General features: G+C 36.7%; 1 protein-coding gene and 1 long non-coding RNA gene across 2 annotated transcripts; one reads left to right on the top strand and one right to left on the bottom strand.

Annotated features, from left to right (window-relative positions):
- Positions 1–3,089: 3,089 nt before the first annotated feature.
- Positions 3,090–19,804, top strand: LOC139123435 (cortexillin-1-like). Its single transcript, XM_070689571.1, has 2 exons — positions 3,090–3,378; positions 17,230–19,804. The coding sequence occupies exons 1-2, from the start codon at positions 3,113–3,115 to the stop codon at positions 17,231–17,233; spliced, it is 270 nt and encodes an 89-aa protein (XP_070545672.1). The 5' UTR covers positions 3,090–3,112; the 3' UTR covers positions 17,234–19,804.
- On the bottom strand, positions 13,308–18,775 carry LOC139123440 (uncharacterized). The gene is made up of 3 exons (XR_011549668.1): positions 18,660–18,775; positions 14,476–14,558; positions 13,308–13,403 (listed from the first exon to the last, which is right to left on the bottom strand). It is a non-coding gene; the product is annotated as an uncharacterized lncRNA (long non-coding RNA).
- Positions 19,805–20,176: the final 372 nt, after the last annotated feature.

Below are 20,176 nucleotides of genomic sequence, written 5' to 3'. Positions count from 1 at the left end.
CTGGCCCAAAATTAGATACATGCATAATTAATGAGGTACAGGATGCGTCATCATTAGGTGTCCCATCATACCAAATATGAAGGGTGTAGCCCTTGTGATTACTGAGTTATGAAGAAATATCTATATTTGAGGTCAAAGGTAATTGAGGTCACGTGACATTTTGTCAAAAAAATTGTATCCCATAGTTATCCCTATATACCAAAAATCAGACCTCCTGCTCTATTGGCTTGCCCAAAATTAGACATGTAAAAATTAATGAGGTACAGGTTGTGGCGTCACAACATTTCCCATCATACAAAATATGAAGGGTGTAGCCCTTGTGGTTACTGAGTTATGGACATATATGTATATTTGGGGTCAAAGGTCATCAAGGTCACATGATATTTTGTCAAAAAAATTGTATCCCATAGTTATCCCTACATACCAAAAATCAGAACTATAGCTCTATTATTAAGCCCAGAATTAGGTATGTGCATAATTAACACAGGAAGTGGCTGGTCATGTGACATTTTGTCGAAAAACTTTGCTCCCATAGTTTTCTCTATGTACCAAAAACACACTGAAGTTGACAGCCAGTTAGAGTGAAATCCGATCAAGCTGCAAAACTTAATTAGCCAAGGTATTGTGTATCAGTGATTTTTACGACATTAACAGCTGGGCTTGATGTGGTCTTGTTTATATCTTTAATCAGCTACACCTCTCAGTTACACATCACACCAGGGCCACTCCACTGTACGCCAGACAGAAAAACATAAACAAATCACTACACTTTGCAATGTCATGTATCTTTCTTTTTTATTCGTGATGAACAAATGAGCTTGAAAGTTCAGGAAGGTTTTGAAATTTTCGCTTGTCCAGTCTCAGTGAATCTACATGTTAAACAATTTTGGGAATTCCTGACAACTGGACACAATGATAAGTTTTCTGTTGCTTACAACGGTCTAATCATTGCAATCCTATTTCTTACAGATGAATCGAATCATGAAATACTGTGAGGGAACATTCTCATCACAGTATACCTCAAAAACGGAACAAAAGAGAAAGTACTAGAGCTGTTACAACTTTAAAAATACCTTAAAGCTAAAAATAGAAATAATAGTGAAAAATTTGTCTAAATAGTATAAATGAAATGAGCTACAAGTAATAGAACACATCATAATCATGTTTGCAAGTGTTTCAGTGAAAAGGATGCCTTGTAACAAACTGTCTTTTTTTACGTTTTATTAGAATCGTTATGTTGAAAAGGTTCTTGCAGTGCACCATTGAGTCCAATCAGGAACTCCACGAATACATTTACAAATGTACTTTGAACATGTAAGTTTATATGATGCTGGTCTAGCCAGTCAATTCCCAAAGCTACCTGAACTTTCACGCTCACTTGTTCATCACAAATAAAAATGAAAGATACATGACATTGCAAAGTGTGGTGATTTGTTTATGTTTCTCTGTCTGACATTCATGGAGTGGCCCTGGTGTGTTGTGTAACTGAGAGCATGCATGTAGCTGATTAAGATGTAAACAAGACCACATCAAGCCCTGCTGTGTTAATGTTGTAAAAACGCAGATACACATCTACGGAAGCTAGTTGGCCAAATCTTGACAGAAGGAAGTCTTGACAGAAGGAAGAAAAAGTTGACGCCGCCATTTCTAGTTTTCAATTCTAATAGCTCCTCAGTATATAAAACTGAGGAGCTAAAAACACATATAAACCCTGTTGTACTTTGACATAAACAATTTCAGGATGAAGACACTGATCAGAAATCTGACACCATGGTCACAGGAAGAGTTGATGGTAGTTCTGAGCGACGAAGTAAGTTACTGACATTTAGGTTTGTGTATTTCTGTTGGAGAACACCAGATGTTCAAATGCGCAATTTACACAAAATTTACATTCTGATCAGTGTTATTAGTTATCTACTCTTAGCAAGTTATCCATAATGACATATGAATCCTCACATATCCCACAATGCAATTGTGATGTTTTTCCACACTATCACTCAACCTAGACATCCACAGTACTGTTTAAGGCAGAATTAGTTTCGGGGACAGATATTTGGATTCTCAAATTTGTCTAATACTTTTCTAATCCACTCATTGTGGGGCACATAAAGCTCTTTGAGAAAGAAAACATTTTCATAGAATTAACAGAGGGGTGGCAGCCATTCTAAATTTAAAAGATATGTAAATGTTGGGTGCTTTGTTTCTTTAGTTCCAAACTTTGCATGGTGACCATCAATTTGCATTGTTGATTTGGTAAGAGAATGGTTGAAAGTTTCACTGGGGAAAGTTTGAGCAAATGTTTAAGTCTTCACTTTTTTGGTGCACACAATGAAGGCACCCAATATCACTGATCACAGAAAAAACACAAATGTAGTCACAATTACATAATTTGACTCAATTACATAATTCATATCAATTATACTTAATTACACTTATTACCGTCAGTAAATTCATACGATGAAATCTTTAATATTTATGGTTGGTATGAATTTGAATGAATCAATGTTACACCAGAGAAGACTTGTCTCTACAGATGCTTTTTAGCAGGTATCACAAGCAGTATGCCTTCTAACAAACATGTTTTTCTGGAAAATTGTGAAAAATTCTTTGCGTCAGCCCTATATCTTTACATGTATTGTAAATCAAAACATTTGCTTGCGCCACAAGCAATTTGTTTGGGTCATGGTGCGTCATACTGGCTTAGAGGGTACACTGATCACAAGCTGGTAGATAAGGTGCCCTCTTGGTGAAAAGTGATCACTGATGGCATCAGTGACATTGGGCCTTAGTTTGTGACCACTACATATTTTAGCGACTGATAATATGGTGGGTGCCTCATGTGCGGCAGGATGCACTACTATTTTTGAAACTCCTGACATCACTTCTTGGCTTTTACCAGACATCCCTCTATCATTCTTTCACGGATGTGACTTTGTTGTGAGTTCTGGTACTTTGCTGTCTATTCTGTGCTGTTTTGTGGCTGTCTTTGTAGCAATTAACCATGTACTAACGAATTTTGACTTATTGTTGTTGGATTATGGAATATGATTGTGATTAGTTGGTACATTTTTTGTTGCTATCAGCCCTGGAAGACATCCAATCTAAATTGGAGATGCCAAGGACAACTCTAGAATCTCAACTGAAGGAGGCAAAGGAAGAGAAGGCTACTTTGGAAGAGAGATGTAAGGAACTGACACAGAAGTTAGAGAGTACTGAGCAGTCATTGGTCAGTCAACGGATGGACACCAGTGTAAAGCAGAAGACACTACAGTCTGAACTTGAAGAGAAGAAGAAACTGATCAACGAACTTCAGGATAGAGTTGGAGAATTGGAACATAAATTGGAACAATCTGAACTAAAGAAAACAAACAGAGAGAGGTAAAGTCTCTTTGACTTAGTGTTTTTTGATTAATTACGATAATACATATAATTCAACATTTGCTGAAGTAACTGGTTGATTCTCTGAGAGTCCATCAGCATCTTGTGATGGTCAATGGCTTAAATCAACACTTGTTGAAATTTGGCATGGTAAAACCTTTGAAATGACAATCAGTCACCTGTCGTTGTTGAAGTAAATAACTGCAAGTTTCCGATAATTTGACTTTAATTTTGCATCAATCAATCAAACAACATCCTGAGTAATTTTTGAAATCTGAAAATTCCAGTATTGTTGAATGTCATTTGAACCCGTACAGGTTGATAATTTTCAATGGTGTATACCGGTACTTGAATGATAAGTGTTTTCTGCTAACACCAAACATCTACTCATTGGGAACACCAAAATTGTTCACTGATATGTCAGTTTAATTTTGCCACTTTCACTATGGCAATAGATTCTATTGTTTTACTGACAGCGCATGAATCTAAATCCCAGTGGAAATGTCTCCAACATCAAAATGGGGACATTAGGGCGTGTTACTGAATATTCAAAGAGCCCATTGATTGCTATCGCCGCAACATTCCAAACGCCCACGTTTGCACGTGCAAAATCTTACCGTACGTAGCGTTGTTTTCTATGGATTTTGGATCCTGGTATTTTGAAAATGCTCAAAATCTTTCAACTCTCTCAATTGTAAACCAATTTACCTGACTTTTGGTAGGATTATTGAAGTCACATATGAGAATATAGATAAGTATGCATTTCTAAACATTCAGGACCGTTTATGAGATATCGTGGTAAAACCCTTCAAAATCCACAAAATGACAAAGTAGATATTTTCCTGTTCAAAAATTGTTTGTACTTGAACAGATAATCTAATCCATGCTTGAGGGCTCTAAATAGGTATCTCATGTGCTACATTCTGAAATTTTGAAACTTTGGTGCAAATTTGTAGAAGCTGAAACGTTTTAAAGTAGAGCTGTGAAAATGTGGATATGTGTGAAGTGACGTCACTGACCAATAGTGAGACAAACCTGCGTCTTTTGGAATCGTATGGTTCTGTAAGTCTTTAATATGCAAAGGAAACCATGAAACCATGAAACCACCCTGCAACCAGTTCCAGAAATCTAGAATATTAATTGCACCCTGCAACCAGTTCAAGATATCTAGAATTGCACCCTGTAACCAGTTCCAGATATCTAAAATTGCACCCTGCAACCAGTTCTAGATATCTAGAATTGCACCCTGCAACCAGTTCCAGATATCTAGAATTGCACCCTGCAACCAGTTCCAGATATCTAGAATTGCACCCTGCAACCAGTTCCAGATATCTAGAATTGCACCCTGCAACCAGTTCCAGATATCTAGAATTGCACCCTGCAACCAGTTCCAGATATCTAGAATTGCATCCTGCAACCAGTTCTAGATATCTAGAATTGCACCTGCAACCAGTTCCAGATATCTAGAATTGCACCCTGCAACCAGTTCTAGATATCTAGAATTGCACCCTGCAACCAGTTCCAGATATCTAGAATTGCACCCTTCAACTAGTTCTAGATATCTAGAATTGCACCCTGCAACCAGTTCAAGATATCTAGAATTGCACCCTGCAACCAGTTCCAGATATCTAGAATTGCACCATACAACCAGTTCCAGATATCTAGAATCGCACCCTGCTACCAATTTTGCTAGAATTCGATTTTGACAATTTCACTTCATATATGCACTCGCTATCGCTCGTGCATATATGTCTGTGAGTCAAGTTTATTTCAGTACTTATGGCCACCGGCCAAAATGTTAAGTAATATAGTACATGGGTCACTGGGAAAAAATAACTTCCAATAACACCAGATCATGGAAACTAGTTTCAAAACAGACAACAAGATAAGTGAAATTTTCATTACTCATATAATCGTCTCTATGCTTCATTGCAAAAAATATATATCTACTGAGTTGTCTTAGAGTTGTCACTACGGCCCAAAAGTATGCCTCAGTGTACGGTATTCCGCGAAGCATTATTTCTATGGAACAGCGCTTTCAGCCGGTCGCTATTGACAACGGCGAACATTGTATCAATTTATTTTCAATAGATTATCGATCGAAAATCTGTTTGGGTGCCGCTCGTGCCGGGCGCTCGTGTGTTGAGGTCACGTCATAAACATTTCCACAATTACCCGTATATTGACTTATACACTTTAACATCAAGGTATCCGTTGGTTTCCTGTACTGAAAGTATATCGACGACACTTTTTTCAGTTTTGGTGATAGTTTTCGGACGTTTCAGCACATTTTGGCGCACTTCGGCGTAGTTTGGCGCCATTGTGAACGGGGAACTACACGCGAGTGAGTGAGACAACAATGTAACAATTTCGGACAAAACAATATCGATCGATAACGTTCACTGCACGATTACAGTGGAGACTCTGTGCCAGTTCGCCTCTGTTCTGTGTTATTTTTGCAGTTTACTGGAATTTTCATCGTTGATATTCGCCAAAATTTGGTGTAAATTACAACAACCTGACAGGTATTTGGTCTGTACAATTTAAGAGACGCTAACCGATTAAAATGCGTCAATATAAGACCCTGATTCTCCATATGCAAACGCCGTAAGATTGCCATTTTATTGATTTTATCGAAAAAATAAAATGCATCTAAAACATGTTTCGTCGAGAAATTCAAAAAACTAAAACGACAGGAATTTTGTATATAAATCAAAGAAACACTGTGCATTTTTCACTATCATTGGTTCAGAATTGAGAAATTTGAACGAGCGAGAGTTGTACGGTCTGTTCAGTACATTAAACGCCATTGTTTTCTATGGGAAATCGAGCTGATTAGACACATCGTAAAATGAAAAATACATCTGAAAAAAACCGTTGGTTTAACTTTTTCATTTCGCTGTTATTTTTTATAATATTTGGTATGACAGATATCATGAAGGGTAACTAAAACTCTATGGTTTTATTTTTTTGAGTTTCCCTCTAATTTTTATGAAATGACGAGTTGAAGATCGTTTTGCTGTTGACTGTGTTTTTACGTAATTTTGCATATGGCTGTTATCGCTTACGTATTTTTGGAATTCCCATGTGAAATTCTTCCCAAAATATTATAATTGTAAGGGCAGCATATACGGGAAATAGGATCTGTTACTCTTTCGTTAATATTTAGCTGTGCAGCAAGGAAATACGGCGAAATTTTCAACATGACGCGGGAGGTGAAATTTACTCTGTGAACGCGCACTCCATGTATGTGTGGCGAAAATCGGGACGCTAATACCGTACAAAATGGGGCGCCTCTGGCCGTAGTGTTTTAAATTATCTGCTGACATCAACAAACTAAACTTATATAAACAGGAGGGTTGTAATAATAGCGTGATATAAACTTTGTCCTCAGATCTTGATACTTGGGACATACAAGTAAAAATGGAATTCATCTTCCACTTGGTTCATGGAACACAAATCACATGTTCTGTCTAAAACGTGGGGTTTTGTATTTCAAAACCGAACGCAACACTTTGTTGTGGACTTTTTCAATATCTGGGGCTGGATGAAAACCCCAGATTTCCGAACAATAGTGTAAAATGGGAAGTATTTTGGCATCAAAAAGCTTAAGAGCAATATTTACTGGAAGAGTACCAAATTTACACAAAGAACTTGATAGACAAAAAAGCGCTCTACTAGCTTGCTCACTAAGCGCTTTTTGGGCTTGGAACCATTGAGACCTGTCCACGAAAAAACTACACCTAAATAACTGTAAAAAGAAGTAACTGATATCCTGTGCCCATTATAAAACCATTTTTCGTAGTTTCTCAAAGACCCTCCCCTTCTAAAGACAATAATTTTAGTTTTATCAATATTCACTGAAAGCTTCCACTTACAACAATACTCATACAGCTGATTGAGAAGACGTTGTAATCCAATTCTTGAGAAACTGACAAGAGTTAAGTCATCGGCGAAACAACAAATAAATAATTTTTAGAATAACTATTTTGACACCAGAAAACTGGTGAGTAGTGGCCAGAGTAAGACCAATGTCATTAATGAAAATAGAAAACAAAAGAGGAGAGAGAACAGAGCCTTGTTGGACGCCAAAACTTAGTGACACTCAAACATGTCAGTTATACCCTTCGTTGTCCTAACACATGATTTGACCTTTTATACATTGAAGCAAGTACATCATAAATTTTAGATTTCAAACCACATTTTAAAAGTTTGTAAAACATACAATAATGGTCAATGTGATCGAACGCCTTTTCAAAATCGATAAATGCTACATAAAGTCTGCCTTTTCTGTGAGCTAAATAGTTGGATACAATGGTATGTAAAATAAAAATATTATTATTAGCTGTAGAGAATGATTTGCGGAAACTGGCCTGCTCATCAACGATTGGATAGTTATCTTTTAACCACTTCTGGAGTCTATTTTCAACAGTACCACAAAACATTTTACCCATTATGGGCAACAGTGTTATTCCTCTGTAGTTATTTGCACAATTTCTATCACCTTTCTTGTATATCGGAGTAATAACACCCTGCAACCAGTTCTAGATATTTAGAATTGCACCCTGCAACCAGTTCTAGATATCTAGAATTGCACCCTGCAACCAGTTCTAGATATCTAGAATTGCACCCTGCAACCATGCAGTTCTAGATATCTAGAATTGCACCCTGCAACCATTCCAGATATCTAGAATTGCACCCTGCAACCAGTTCAGATATCTAGAATTGCACCCTGCAACCAGTTCCAGATATCTAGAATTGCACCCTGCAACCAGTTCTAGATATCTAGAATTGCACCCTGCAACCAGTTCTAGATATCTAGAATTGCACCCTGCAACCAATTTTTCTAGAATTGCACCCTGTAACCAGTTCCAGATATCTAGAATTGCACCCTGCGACCAGTTCTAGATATCTAGAATTGCACCATGAAGGCAGTTCCAGATATCTACAATTGCACCAAGCAACCTGTTTCAGATTCTAAATTGCAACCTGAGCTTGTTGATCACTTTTCAAAATGCAATCTTTGACCCATCCCAGATAATGGACATTCAGTTTGCTGACACATATTGCTTTTGAGGTTGTACCTTACATTATCTTCTTATAAGACCTACAAGGCACTCTCTAATACCACAGCTGTTGCATTATGGGAAAATCTACCGGTACTTACCATAAACGCAAAGTATTGCAAAGAATTAAAACTTAAAAGAATTGCAGTCCATCACAATCTATGACACAATCAAAGCCACAAAATACTTACAGATTCCACAAAGGCAAAGACATACACTATAGCATAGGCATGACTTGACTCAGATTGTTGACTGAGTTCACATTAAGTCATTGATGTCATGCCATGCCTGTATTCATGATAGGAACAGCAAATTATGAAGAAAGTACTTTTTGTTTTTGATAAAGCATATGGTAGGAGGAAAATTCTGACAGGGAGAAAATGTAAAAGTCAGGTGGTAGTTACTGATTTGACCTATGAAATTGATGCATTCTTGGACAGACCTGAGATCAGAGTGCACATTGCAGCTTTAGTGAAAGGTATCTATCATTTGTTGTACGTACCGGGGTACTATGTTAAATCATTCAGAGAGCTGATTTCATTTATCAGTTGTTTATATTTGTGAGACATCAATGGTCACCAGCAGTTGAACATCGTCAGAGACAGTTGTGATTTGATTTCATGAAAACTTCTGCATCACTTGTAAAATCAAGTGAGTGTATAAAATGAGGTGCATAGATGCTCCTTGAAACTTGATGAAATTTTCCAGATCTGATAATCGCTAGTAGGATGGCAGCAGATAAACATCTTGCACTTTGTAAGAATCCTCAGATCCTAAATTTCATTATACAATCAAAAGGAGTCTCTGTCTTGATGTCATTTTTACACAACTTTATGTTTACAGTCAACTGTCAAGGGGTACCTTACTGGAATAACACCTTTCAAATGCTACCAAAACCTTCAAAAGTAGAGTTCAAATTGAAAAACCTTGCTTAGTGATTCTTTATAGATATTCACTGATGCATATTATAAATTTACAGTTTGTAAATTTACCAAGCCCAACAATGATTTCCCTTGTACCGTAGAGTTTTGTACACTTCACAGACTTCAGTGACAAACAGAATTCTTTAAAGCATTTCTTTTTCCTGCCACAAATTATCATCTAATAAGGGTGACAATTGTATAAACTGGAGTTGGCATTGAAAGCACTGAAACCTATATGCTGGCATTACAAATCCCTATGGCAGACATGCCACATAAAGTTTACCAATATTGTGGTGATTGGCAGAGATTTGATTAAAAACGTGTCAGCAAATTTGTGTTGCTTATTTTTACATGACATACATAGATTAGTCATAGTAAGTTTGCATAATTACAGAAATTCTCTTATGTACCAGGGTACATATTACTTGAGGTTAGCAGGTCATCCCAGGGTCACATCAGCCAGAACACTGCCTGATAATCCCCATACCCAATTGACAGTTTACAATGACACCAGTTTGTGTCTATTCATTTTGACTGTTTGTATACCACTTTGCCATACATGCCAATCAATTTGGGTCATTTCTTGTGGTGCCGTCTGTTAATGCAAAATTAATAGATTTGTCGCATTAGAAAAGGACATTGTTTATCAACTTTAAATAAAGCAGTTAATTAGTTATTTTTGAAGTTTAATCAAGTAAACAGATCAGTAATGTAGAAAACTGACAGTTCAGTTTAGGGCTGTGTCACTTCATTACTGATTGCATTTCAAATATATTAAAAGTCCATGCTGGGACCATTAAAAGCTCCTAGATTTGCATCTCAGCACGGACTAGGTCCACTTTGCTCAAATTGAACTCTAGTTCTGGCTATTACACTGCAGTAACCTACACTGCACCTTAATTCAGTTGTTGTTTTGGTTTGAAGTTGTTGGCAGAGACCCACACATAAATGAATCTTGGTTGCAGAATGCTAATAAACTTAAAATCCTACAACCAGTTCCAGATGTCTGGAAATGCCGCCAACAACTATTTCAAGATATTTTAAATTGCATCCTACAACCATGACTTCAAGACACATTTTAAATAGCAGGCAGAGTTAGAGATTTGTCCCAGATAATGGACTCCCAGTTTGCTGTCGTAGATTGCTTTTCATGTTGTACCACATTATTATACACCTGTGTCAGACTCTATAACCTATGGAGTTTTGTCGTACAGTTAGTTTCGGTATCAGAGACGCAGAGTCCAGTAACTTTGACGCGGAGTACAATTAGCTTTGGGTGTTATTGGACGCCATTTGATCTTTGACCTCAAAACACCTTCGCATTAACACAGGGAAAAAGAAGAGAAAATTGTACATTTTTCACAAAAATATATACTTCTTAGCATTGAGTACTTCACAAATTAAATCATGGTCAATCCTCAACCTGTGAAATTCGAGTGAAATTATGCTGCTTACGTACAATTTCTTACCATGTGCACTGGGCAACGTGGGTTGAAATTTCGTTCTGTGCGCTTAGCGGACGCACTCAACGCGTTCCCAGTCTGCTCGCAATTGCTCAGTACAGCGTGTGACGAGCATCCAAAAGATGCTTTAATTTCTACTTTTTTCTTGTAAAGTTGGACTAAAAAGGTGTACAATAATAAAGTTATTCCCAAAATACCGGGATTTATGTCCTCATGATATATACATCGTACGCTTCAGTATTGTCATCGACACTAAGCATCTCGGACAATACCTCCGCTGCACGATATACTTGGACATAAATCCTGGTATTGTGGGAATAAACTTAATATATTATCTTCTTCCAAGACATACAAATCACTCCCTTAGATGTAGTACTGCGGTAAACCTCCAACTGGATGATGTCCCGGGCCTCTCTTCATGCAAATGTTATGACCTATGCAAGTAAGATGACCCAGGCCTATCCACAATACAATACTCCGTACATTCACACATCATGGCAGAAGGTGAACCCGGCCTATCCACAAATACATCTACGCACTATGAAGATGAACGGGGCCTATTCTCAATACAAATACATGTAAACACTATATGGATGATGACCCTGGCCTATCCAGAATACAGGTACAGACTATTTGTATTGGCCTGGGTTATCTTCCATAATGTATACATGTAGTATTCTAGATAGGCCTGACAGTCATCATCCGTTACTGTGTGCATTTACGTGTATTGTGGATAGGCCAGGGTTTATCTCTATAGCCTGTACACGTATATCTCATACATTTCTTTGATGCCTGGACTCTCGCTTGAAGTCCTGCCTGCAATATATACTGTAATGATGTACCTACACAGATTGTTCAGAAAACCCCACTTGCATCGGAGATGGCAGCTAATAAAAATTCTACATGAGAGAGATGAAGGAAATAAGGAAAGGGGTAACTGAAATGAATTGTAAATATCTTGATTGCTGCTTTGCTTGATGGTCTTAGGGAGCCGTCATTATTTATGGCCTGGGGGGTCAGAGGAATCTGAGGGGGGGGGTCACTCAAAAAATCGAAAGCTACAAGGGGGGGTTGCTCAAAGTGGAGAACAAGAAAGGGGGGGCTACTCAATTTTGTTGACATGTATTGAAGCATTTAGTGGAGTTACGAATTAATACAACAATAATAGTAAAGATATGTATATTCATACTGGTATTTGTGTACACACACACACACACACACACACACACACACACATATATTATATATTATATATATATATTATATATATATATATATATATATAAATCATAATACAGGTGGTTTCAAGTAGAAACTAAAATCTCATTACACTATGTGTTTCACGTTATTGTGATCTTCAGACGAGAATGATCAGCTATTCGACATGGCAAGCCTTATGTTAGAGGCTAGTACTGAGTACATTTTTCAGTATTTCCTGATTAAAGATTGATATACTGCCTGATCATTAATGAGAAACATCTGCTTTCTATATTCTACATTGTATAGGTTACTGATAGGGGAAAATGTGTAAAGCAAGCTTATTCTGATGCTATAAAATTTAAAACCAGTTGAATGCCTTGACAACAAACCCATCTTTTATTCAGGAAAATAATAATAAATAATAAATGTGAATAAATATATGTCTGTCGCTATTTTTTCGTTTCAAAAAATATAGTTGAAATCAGTGAACTGAAATATAAGTTTTGGAATACTGTCTCAGATTTATTTTCCTTTGAGTTTTTTATACGAAAAAAATACTCCCCAAGTGCCACCAAATAACACCATTTAATCTCTATTTTTCAAAAGCTCCAATGGCAGGAGGGGGACATCCCCCTCCTGACCTCCCCCCCCCCCTGCCACCGCTTATGTGGACTCTTGTGGTGCTTTCGCACCAAATCTTCCCCCTCTTGAAAAAAAATCCTACAGAATAACTGCATGTCACCAGAGCACTGGATACAGACCTGTACATCAGCCCCTGCCACAGCAATTGGAACCTCCTTCCGACAAAGACCTATACCACAGGGTTTAATCAGGGTCTTTACAGGGCCTGTCGCAGCAGCAATCCATTTTACTGTATAGATATTTAACTTTCCCAATTTTTTTTGCGGGGGGGGGGGGGGGGGACTCAAATTTTCTGTAGCAGAGAGGGGTTACTCAAACACGTCATGGTTGGTTTTGGAGTTTCGAAAGCAATTCCTCCGACCCCCCCAGGCCGTAAATAATGACGGCTCCCTTATTGTTTGAAAAAGTGTCCCTGGGGAAAAGAGGACCATGTTCACCCATGAAAGAAGTGTGAAGTTTTGGATTTTGCAGCCTACAAGAAAGCTTGATATAAGAAAGCATGGTATAGCGTCACAATTTTGGAAATGATCCAGACTGATTATTAAACTGTAGTCAAACTCCTCGTACAATGTCTCACAAAAGTAACTATGACTATTCGTGACAGGAACAATACACTGTAATTTTGATGTACTCACCTCTAGACTTTTAACATCACAGACCAAGACGGGATATTGTCATTTGAAGGCATGCAGACTACGTACGTTCACTGTGGCATTCTGTATCAACATTGTCTGAGAGGAAAAACGTAAAGAAATATTTAGTGTCATAGTACCTGACACCTTGTTTTTTATAAGCCTTGATGCACTTATGGATAAACCTGTGATCAGAGTGCACATTGCGCTTTCATTGAAGGTTTTGTCAAGGTGTAAGACCTACAAGTCACTTTGATATATCAGCCACTACAGCTGTAATGAACACACTGACTGCAGGAAAGTAATCATTACATGTATCAATTCTGATCACATGAAAACACAGTCTAATTGAAATGGTAGAGCAGTGTGCCCTCTAAGCCTATTTGGCATGCCATGACTCATGAATATTCTCTGTGACGCAAGAAAATTGAATAGGAAATTACACTTTGTGACTCCAGAAAATTTCACAAATTTTTCAAGTGACTCACAAGTTTCCTGAAATCTCTTTTGTTAGAGGGCACACTGACTACCATGCTTTGAATTTCATAAATATTTGCCTTGATGATCAAGTATCCTGTCTCTGTTATGAACAGTAATCAGGTGTAGGCAGAATTTTGTACAAACCGATTTTATCAGAATTGATGCATTCTGGGACAGACCTGAGGTCAGAGTGCACATTTCATAAAATAAATGGACTGTTTTATGGATTATCAAAATTTCATGACACATCACATAATTTTCAGCAATAGTATGTGATTCGATTTCCCTTTCAGTACAGGTTTGAAAAAAAACAGAGTAGCTTTCTTGAGAGAGGGAGACATTTTACTGTGAGGTGACTTCACAGCAATTTTAAAGTTAACGATAGGAATGCTGGAATTATGGAGCATTTACCACCATGATAAAAAAAACAAATTGATGATGAGGGTCTGTGAATTTAACAGAGACAGGTCCAGAGTTGAATGTGAGGGAATTGTCATGTTTGCATCATGTGTTGTGTTACACTTCCAAACAAAAGCTGCTACCGGTACAATTTACTCTGCTATAAACCCTGTGTTGAAGCATATATCAACACTCAATGACTGTCCATCTTCCCGTTGGAATCTGTGTTGAATATAAACACTTATTACTAGGACAAGTGACCAAACTAGGAAAGTGTTTGTCAAACTCTCACCTCTGAACTTTGACCTCATTGCATGTACTGCAGTGATCACTCTTTGACATCTTGTAAACTTTCACCATTTCATCCAATTATCGCTGGTACAATAAAAGAAAACAACATGTTAACATTAAGGAATCTATACTGTCAAAACTAGGAATAGTTTAACATTTCGATATCATGTGAATCTAAATTAATCTGTAAAATACTTAAATAGCAAAAAAAAAATACATGGTTGCTAATGTTTTTACTCAGTAGATTAATACATGTAGGCAGAGTGGCAACCATTTTATTTTGTTATGAAAATGTAGCTCAGCAACACTCCAAAACTGATGACATTTATTATGCATATCACAATTTTTGTCATAAAATATGGCTGATATTTTACAGTAAATTTTACCAGGATGGAGAGATATTGGCATGGGTGTATTATAATAGTGTTGGAAACTGGTTCACATCTAATTCTAATATTCTCACAATAAACTCACAAATAGACTTCCGGAAGAAACAGTTACTTACCAAGAGGCTGTCTTCACAAAATATCTAAATGATCTCTAAATCTGTGATGCCATGCCAGACAGATATCTGCTGAATCTGTATGACTAAAATGAAGGAAATCACATATATGGAATAGACTCAATGCAATGATTTGTGTGTGTTTTTGCTGAGATTATAGGAATATGTAAATGATCTAGGAACTTTGATAACATTACTACTATCTAATAGTAAAACTATTAATGTTCGGTTCTGGTGAAAATGACCAGAAAATTCCAAGAAAATTGACTAAAAACTCACAATGTCTTGTGGAACATCAAAAGTTATGAAAAGAAAATTATAATTTTTTGGTTACAATCATCAAACTGTTGCTATGGATACAATCAGACATTCAATGATTGTATTAATAATTCATTGAGTTATCATTTTGAATTTTACAAGAGTACATGTTTTAACAAAAAAAATTTCATTTATTTTGAACTGGAGAAAGGTTACAAGAAAATAAGGAAATGAGAAATTTTAAACAAATAGAATAAGTGCTGTTGCTATGGTTACCAGAAGCACACAAGTGTCTTAATGTATTGGCATATGATTACAAAGTTTACTTCAGTCATTTAAGTTTTGTAAAAGAATTTTTATGATATTATGACCTCTGAAAAAGTAATGAAGAAAAGCAAATTTTGAATATTTACGGTATGTTGCCATGGTTACTTGTTGGCATCATTGTACCAATATTTCTATAGAACAAAATCTTGGTCAAAATGACTAGACAATTTTCACTGAACAAATTCACTCAAATTTAGTAACATCTATATTCATTCACACTAGAAACCTCCAGTAAAACACTACAGAATTTCCACTGTTTGTCTAGATAAATTCAGACATGGTCGACAAAATAAGAATTTTTAAACAATAGCAATAAAACATTGCCATGGATACCAGCCATACATTCTATGAGTCTTTCCATTTATTGAGAATCATTGAAAAAGTGAATTACAGTGTGTAAATATTTCCTGGAGAATTTATTATTCAATTGCACAAAATATTATCAGAAAAAGACAATTTGGGGCAAATGGAATAAAATTTGTTGCCATGGTGACTAATAATTCTCAAGCATAGTAATGCAGCAATAGAAAATAAGCAACTGTGTTTTAGTCCTTCATTTTTTGTGAAGTGTAATTCAACAACAACAGATAATTATGAAGAAAAGCAAATTATTAACATTTATGTTGCCATGGTTACTTGTTATGCTTAACTGTACTAATGCATTGATATATAATAAACAAGCTTATGTAAGTCTGTAAACTTTTGCGAAACGATTTTCAATCTACTTCATGAAATACAAAAGTTACAGAAAAATAAATATTTTTAGCCATTGTCATAAAAAATGTTGCTATGGTTACAGTAATTAGTGAATGAATTAATTTTTTGGTTCACGATAGTTACATCTTTGAAAATAATATGAGGTTATTACGAAAATACCGCAAAGGATGCACGAGGACATTGGCGCAGCGTATCGCCCGACGCAAAGCGGAGGGCGATGCGCGGCGCCAATGTCCGAGTGCATCCTTTGCGGTATTTTCGTAATAACCTTATTATTATACATCTCACATTCCTGATCGGGGCATCAAAATGTCGGAGTAGTGATCGTTTTCGTGCAATGTCAACAATTTTTCTTCCGATTTTATCGCGCCAGTGTGGACGCTACCTCTGACGCGCTTCTGCAAGTTTTTGAGTGTGTGCACTACACACATACGTATGTACAGAGCGCGCGCGAGACTTGTTCTGGCACTCGTCCAATGGGTCCCTTGAAACCGTTCTACAGTGAACGCGCAGATACAGCCGCAGGGAATGGGGCGCCTTGAAACCGTACGTGTTACGGAACGGGCGCGCGTTCCGTACGGCTTTTTTAGCGCACGCTAAATCTATTGTTCTCGATGGTAGATGTATAATAATGAAATGTACTCAGTGCAAAGAATTTTTTAATTTACTAAAATTTATGACAAAAACACTTTTACAAAATACACAATGTACTTATCTTGCCTATTTCTGCTGAAAATGTTGCTATGGTTAATTTGCAAAATGACCAATAATTGAGAGAATTTGCAAAAAATAATATAAATTATACTTAAAGGAATTATGTGAGTTTTCAAAATATTCTGGGGCAGTGAAAACTTTATAAGAACTAATTATGTTTCTTTTTACAGCAGAATAAAAAGTAAACTGTGTAAGTGTACACACTAATTTCCACAAATTTGACCTTTGACCTTTCAGGTGACGGGTCAATGACATTGTTCAATGGTCAACATAAAGACAAAGGACAAAAGTTCAAGGATCCAAGAGGTTTAGCCTTCCACCGTGATAAACTTGTGGTGTGTGACAGTGGTAACAATATTGTACAGATATTGAACAAAGATTATACCTGTGACAAAGTCATAGGAAGCTTTGATGGTCAGTTTGCAAAGCCATTCCGGCCACTGAGTGTAGCCATCTCACGTTTCAACCACTATTTCATACTTGATGATGAAAATAAACAAATTGTTGTTTGTGATGAAAATGGTAAAATTATCCAAATAATTACTCTACCTGAAAACATGAAGTAGTCTGGGACATAGCTCTGATGGATGACTTTGTTTTGGTCACTTTGAGTTTGACCTCTTCGGACATCTTTAGACCTGAGGACAGAGATGATAGACTGGTCAAGTACACTCAAAGTGGAGAATATCTAGCAGAAGTCAATGGTCAAATTAGAGGCCAAGGACAATTCAACTGGCCGGTGTCTGTGGTTGTAAACAGCAACAATGTCATCATGGTTTATGACAGTGGCAATCGATGCATCAAGTGTTTTGACAGCGACCTGAATTTTTTACATCAATTCGGACAAAGTCAGCTATCAGGGTGGATCATGGGATACACTGGACACATTGCTGTGGATGAAGATGATAATGTTTATGTTTGTCACTACATTGATAGGATCATAAAATATCGATATGATCAAAAGTGGATCTGGGCTCTATTCAAAGAAGATGTGAGTAGACCATGGTACATTGCAGTCACAGGTGATAAAATTGGTGTTGTAGAGTCTGCATTGACCAAATCAAAGTATTTTCCAAGTAGATAAAATACACCAACATGAAGTGTATGTCTCCATGACATCAAAATGTCAGAATTTGGATGAATTTTTTGAAAGGAATAATTTTGTGAGCGTTGAAGTTTGAACGCATTGCATTGAATTGACTGCATTGTTGACAAGGATGTCATGGCAACAAGTTGATTGCAACGTTATTTTTACAAATTTAGAAATTTGGTTGTTGACAAAAATTGTGATTTTTGTCAGTCGATTCATCTCAGCGATGTTAGAAATCCGTTTTCGATGTTAGAAATCCAAAACGGAGATGTTTTGTGGATTTATCATCAAGAATTTTGCAACATTGGTCAAAATGTTTGTTGATATTTAAATTTTGGCGTTATTTTTCATTTTGAAATTGAAATTTTAGATCGGACAATCTTAAAGATGTAGTCGCTCACTACTTTTGTGTGCCGATGGAACAATCTTGCAAATTTTGTGAAATTTTCGTCGAAAATTTGGTGAAATTTTGACAAGGGGTTGTCCACAGTCAATGGTACAGATACCTTCCACCACATCGCCATAAATATCGGGCGGAATATCAATTGTGTGTGCAAAATAAGATGAGATAAAATACCTGCATATCTGATGATGTTAATTTTGTTGAAATCTGTCGATATTTCCATCCGATGGAGGAAGATTACTCCGATTTATGGTTTATAAACAACGACTTCAACCTTAGCGATCACCGCCATTCTAAGTTCAAGAATTACGTTGAGGGCGTTGTATCCAGGTCGATCTCACGAGCGAGAGATAGGGGTTGACTCGGATTTCTTTGTTCAGACTTTTATAGGGTAGTTTTGAAAAAACTCACATTGCTTTCTTCGTGTACCAGTGTCTTGTTTGAACTGGTAGTTTAAATAGTTTCGAGACAGTTTAATCATGATATTTTGAGAGAGAATAATCGGTATTTCCTTCTTGAGAAAAGTGGTTGCTGCCGTAAAAATTACAATAGTATCGAGAAACATTGTATCAAAGTTAGAGCAGTAACTAAGGACGCTTACATCCCAGACGTGTGTAAGATGTAAACAAACATGAAATGTGACACCAGCGTAGATCACGATTTATAACGTTGTCGTTTATTTCTTGTGAAGTTCATGATACCAAATCTTTATGTTTTAGATTTCAATCCAACTTTTACCAACATGTACAGGAATAGGTGAGCGTCACCTCGTGATTTTGACATCTACAACAGCTATGTGATGATATTGTACTTTTATCTAGCGTAGAATCAGTATCAAGTTTTGATCCGAAAATCAAATACTTTGTTCTCTCCTTCATAAAGATGTTGTTCGCAAAGATAGACATTTTGCTGGTAAGTTACAAAAACGTCGCAAGTTTATTTTCAATGCATTATTGATGGTAATCAAGGTATCAACAATAAAGACACAAGTTGTTTGAAAATTATTGCATAGACTTACTGTTCAGTAGAATTATTTGTCAGTCAGTACAATTTGAAATGTATTTTGAACACTAGACATTGTAATGTATTATATAAATTTTGCAGTTTAGTTTGAATACAATGAACTAGTACCACAGTGTAGTAGTGGCAATATTTTTGTCTGATGGGAAGTGTTTAATAATCTTACAAAATAATGGATGTAAACAAACAGTGATTTATTTTGAGTATGTTCAGATTTTAATTTTTTACACATTATGTTCGTATGTCAATTTTAGATGTTAATCTGAAATAGAAATAAAATACTTTTATTTCGTCGTTAACTTTCGAGTATCGACATGTTTTATTGAGCTATTTTATTTTTTCTGAAAAAAAAATCGCCCAATATTGCTACGTTTGTCATGATGAACACACGCGGTTCCTGGTTGTGCTAGCTGTGGAAACGCAGCTATCTGTGGCGGGGTACAGATGCGTCTATGGGAGTCATTAAAAGGTCACTCCCACCCTGGCAGATTTACCTTTTAATGACCCGTATAGACCCACCTGTACCCCGCCACAGATAGCCGCGTTTCCACAGCTATCGTGGTGCGTGCGCGGTGATGGTGCGATCAGTGTTTGAACAGGGGTCATCTCTGGTCACGTCTGTTTTCCACTCACTGCGCACACTTGAAATCATCTGCCGTACACTTGCAGAA

Source organism: Ptychodera flava (assembly GCF_041260155.1).
Source record: "Ptychodera flava strain L36383 chromosome 23 unlocalized genomic scaffold, AS_Pfla_20210202 Scaffold_23__1_contigs__length_28996876_pilon, whole genome shotgun sequence".
Taxonomy (NCBI): domain Eukaryota; kingdom Metazoa; phylum Hemichordata; class Enteropneusta; family Ptychoderidae; genus Ptychodera; species Ptychodera flava.
Note: the sequence above shows the minus strand (reverse complement) of the source record. Positions and strands in the feature narration are given on the sequence as shown.

Excerpts from the sequence above, each read along its gene's own strand:
- LOC139123435 (XM_070689571.1), top strand. The coding sequence starts at position 3,113 with ATGCCAAGGACAACTCTAGAATCTCAACTGAAGGAGGCAAAGGAAGAG.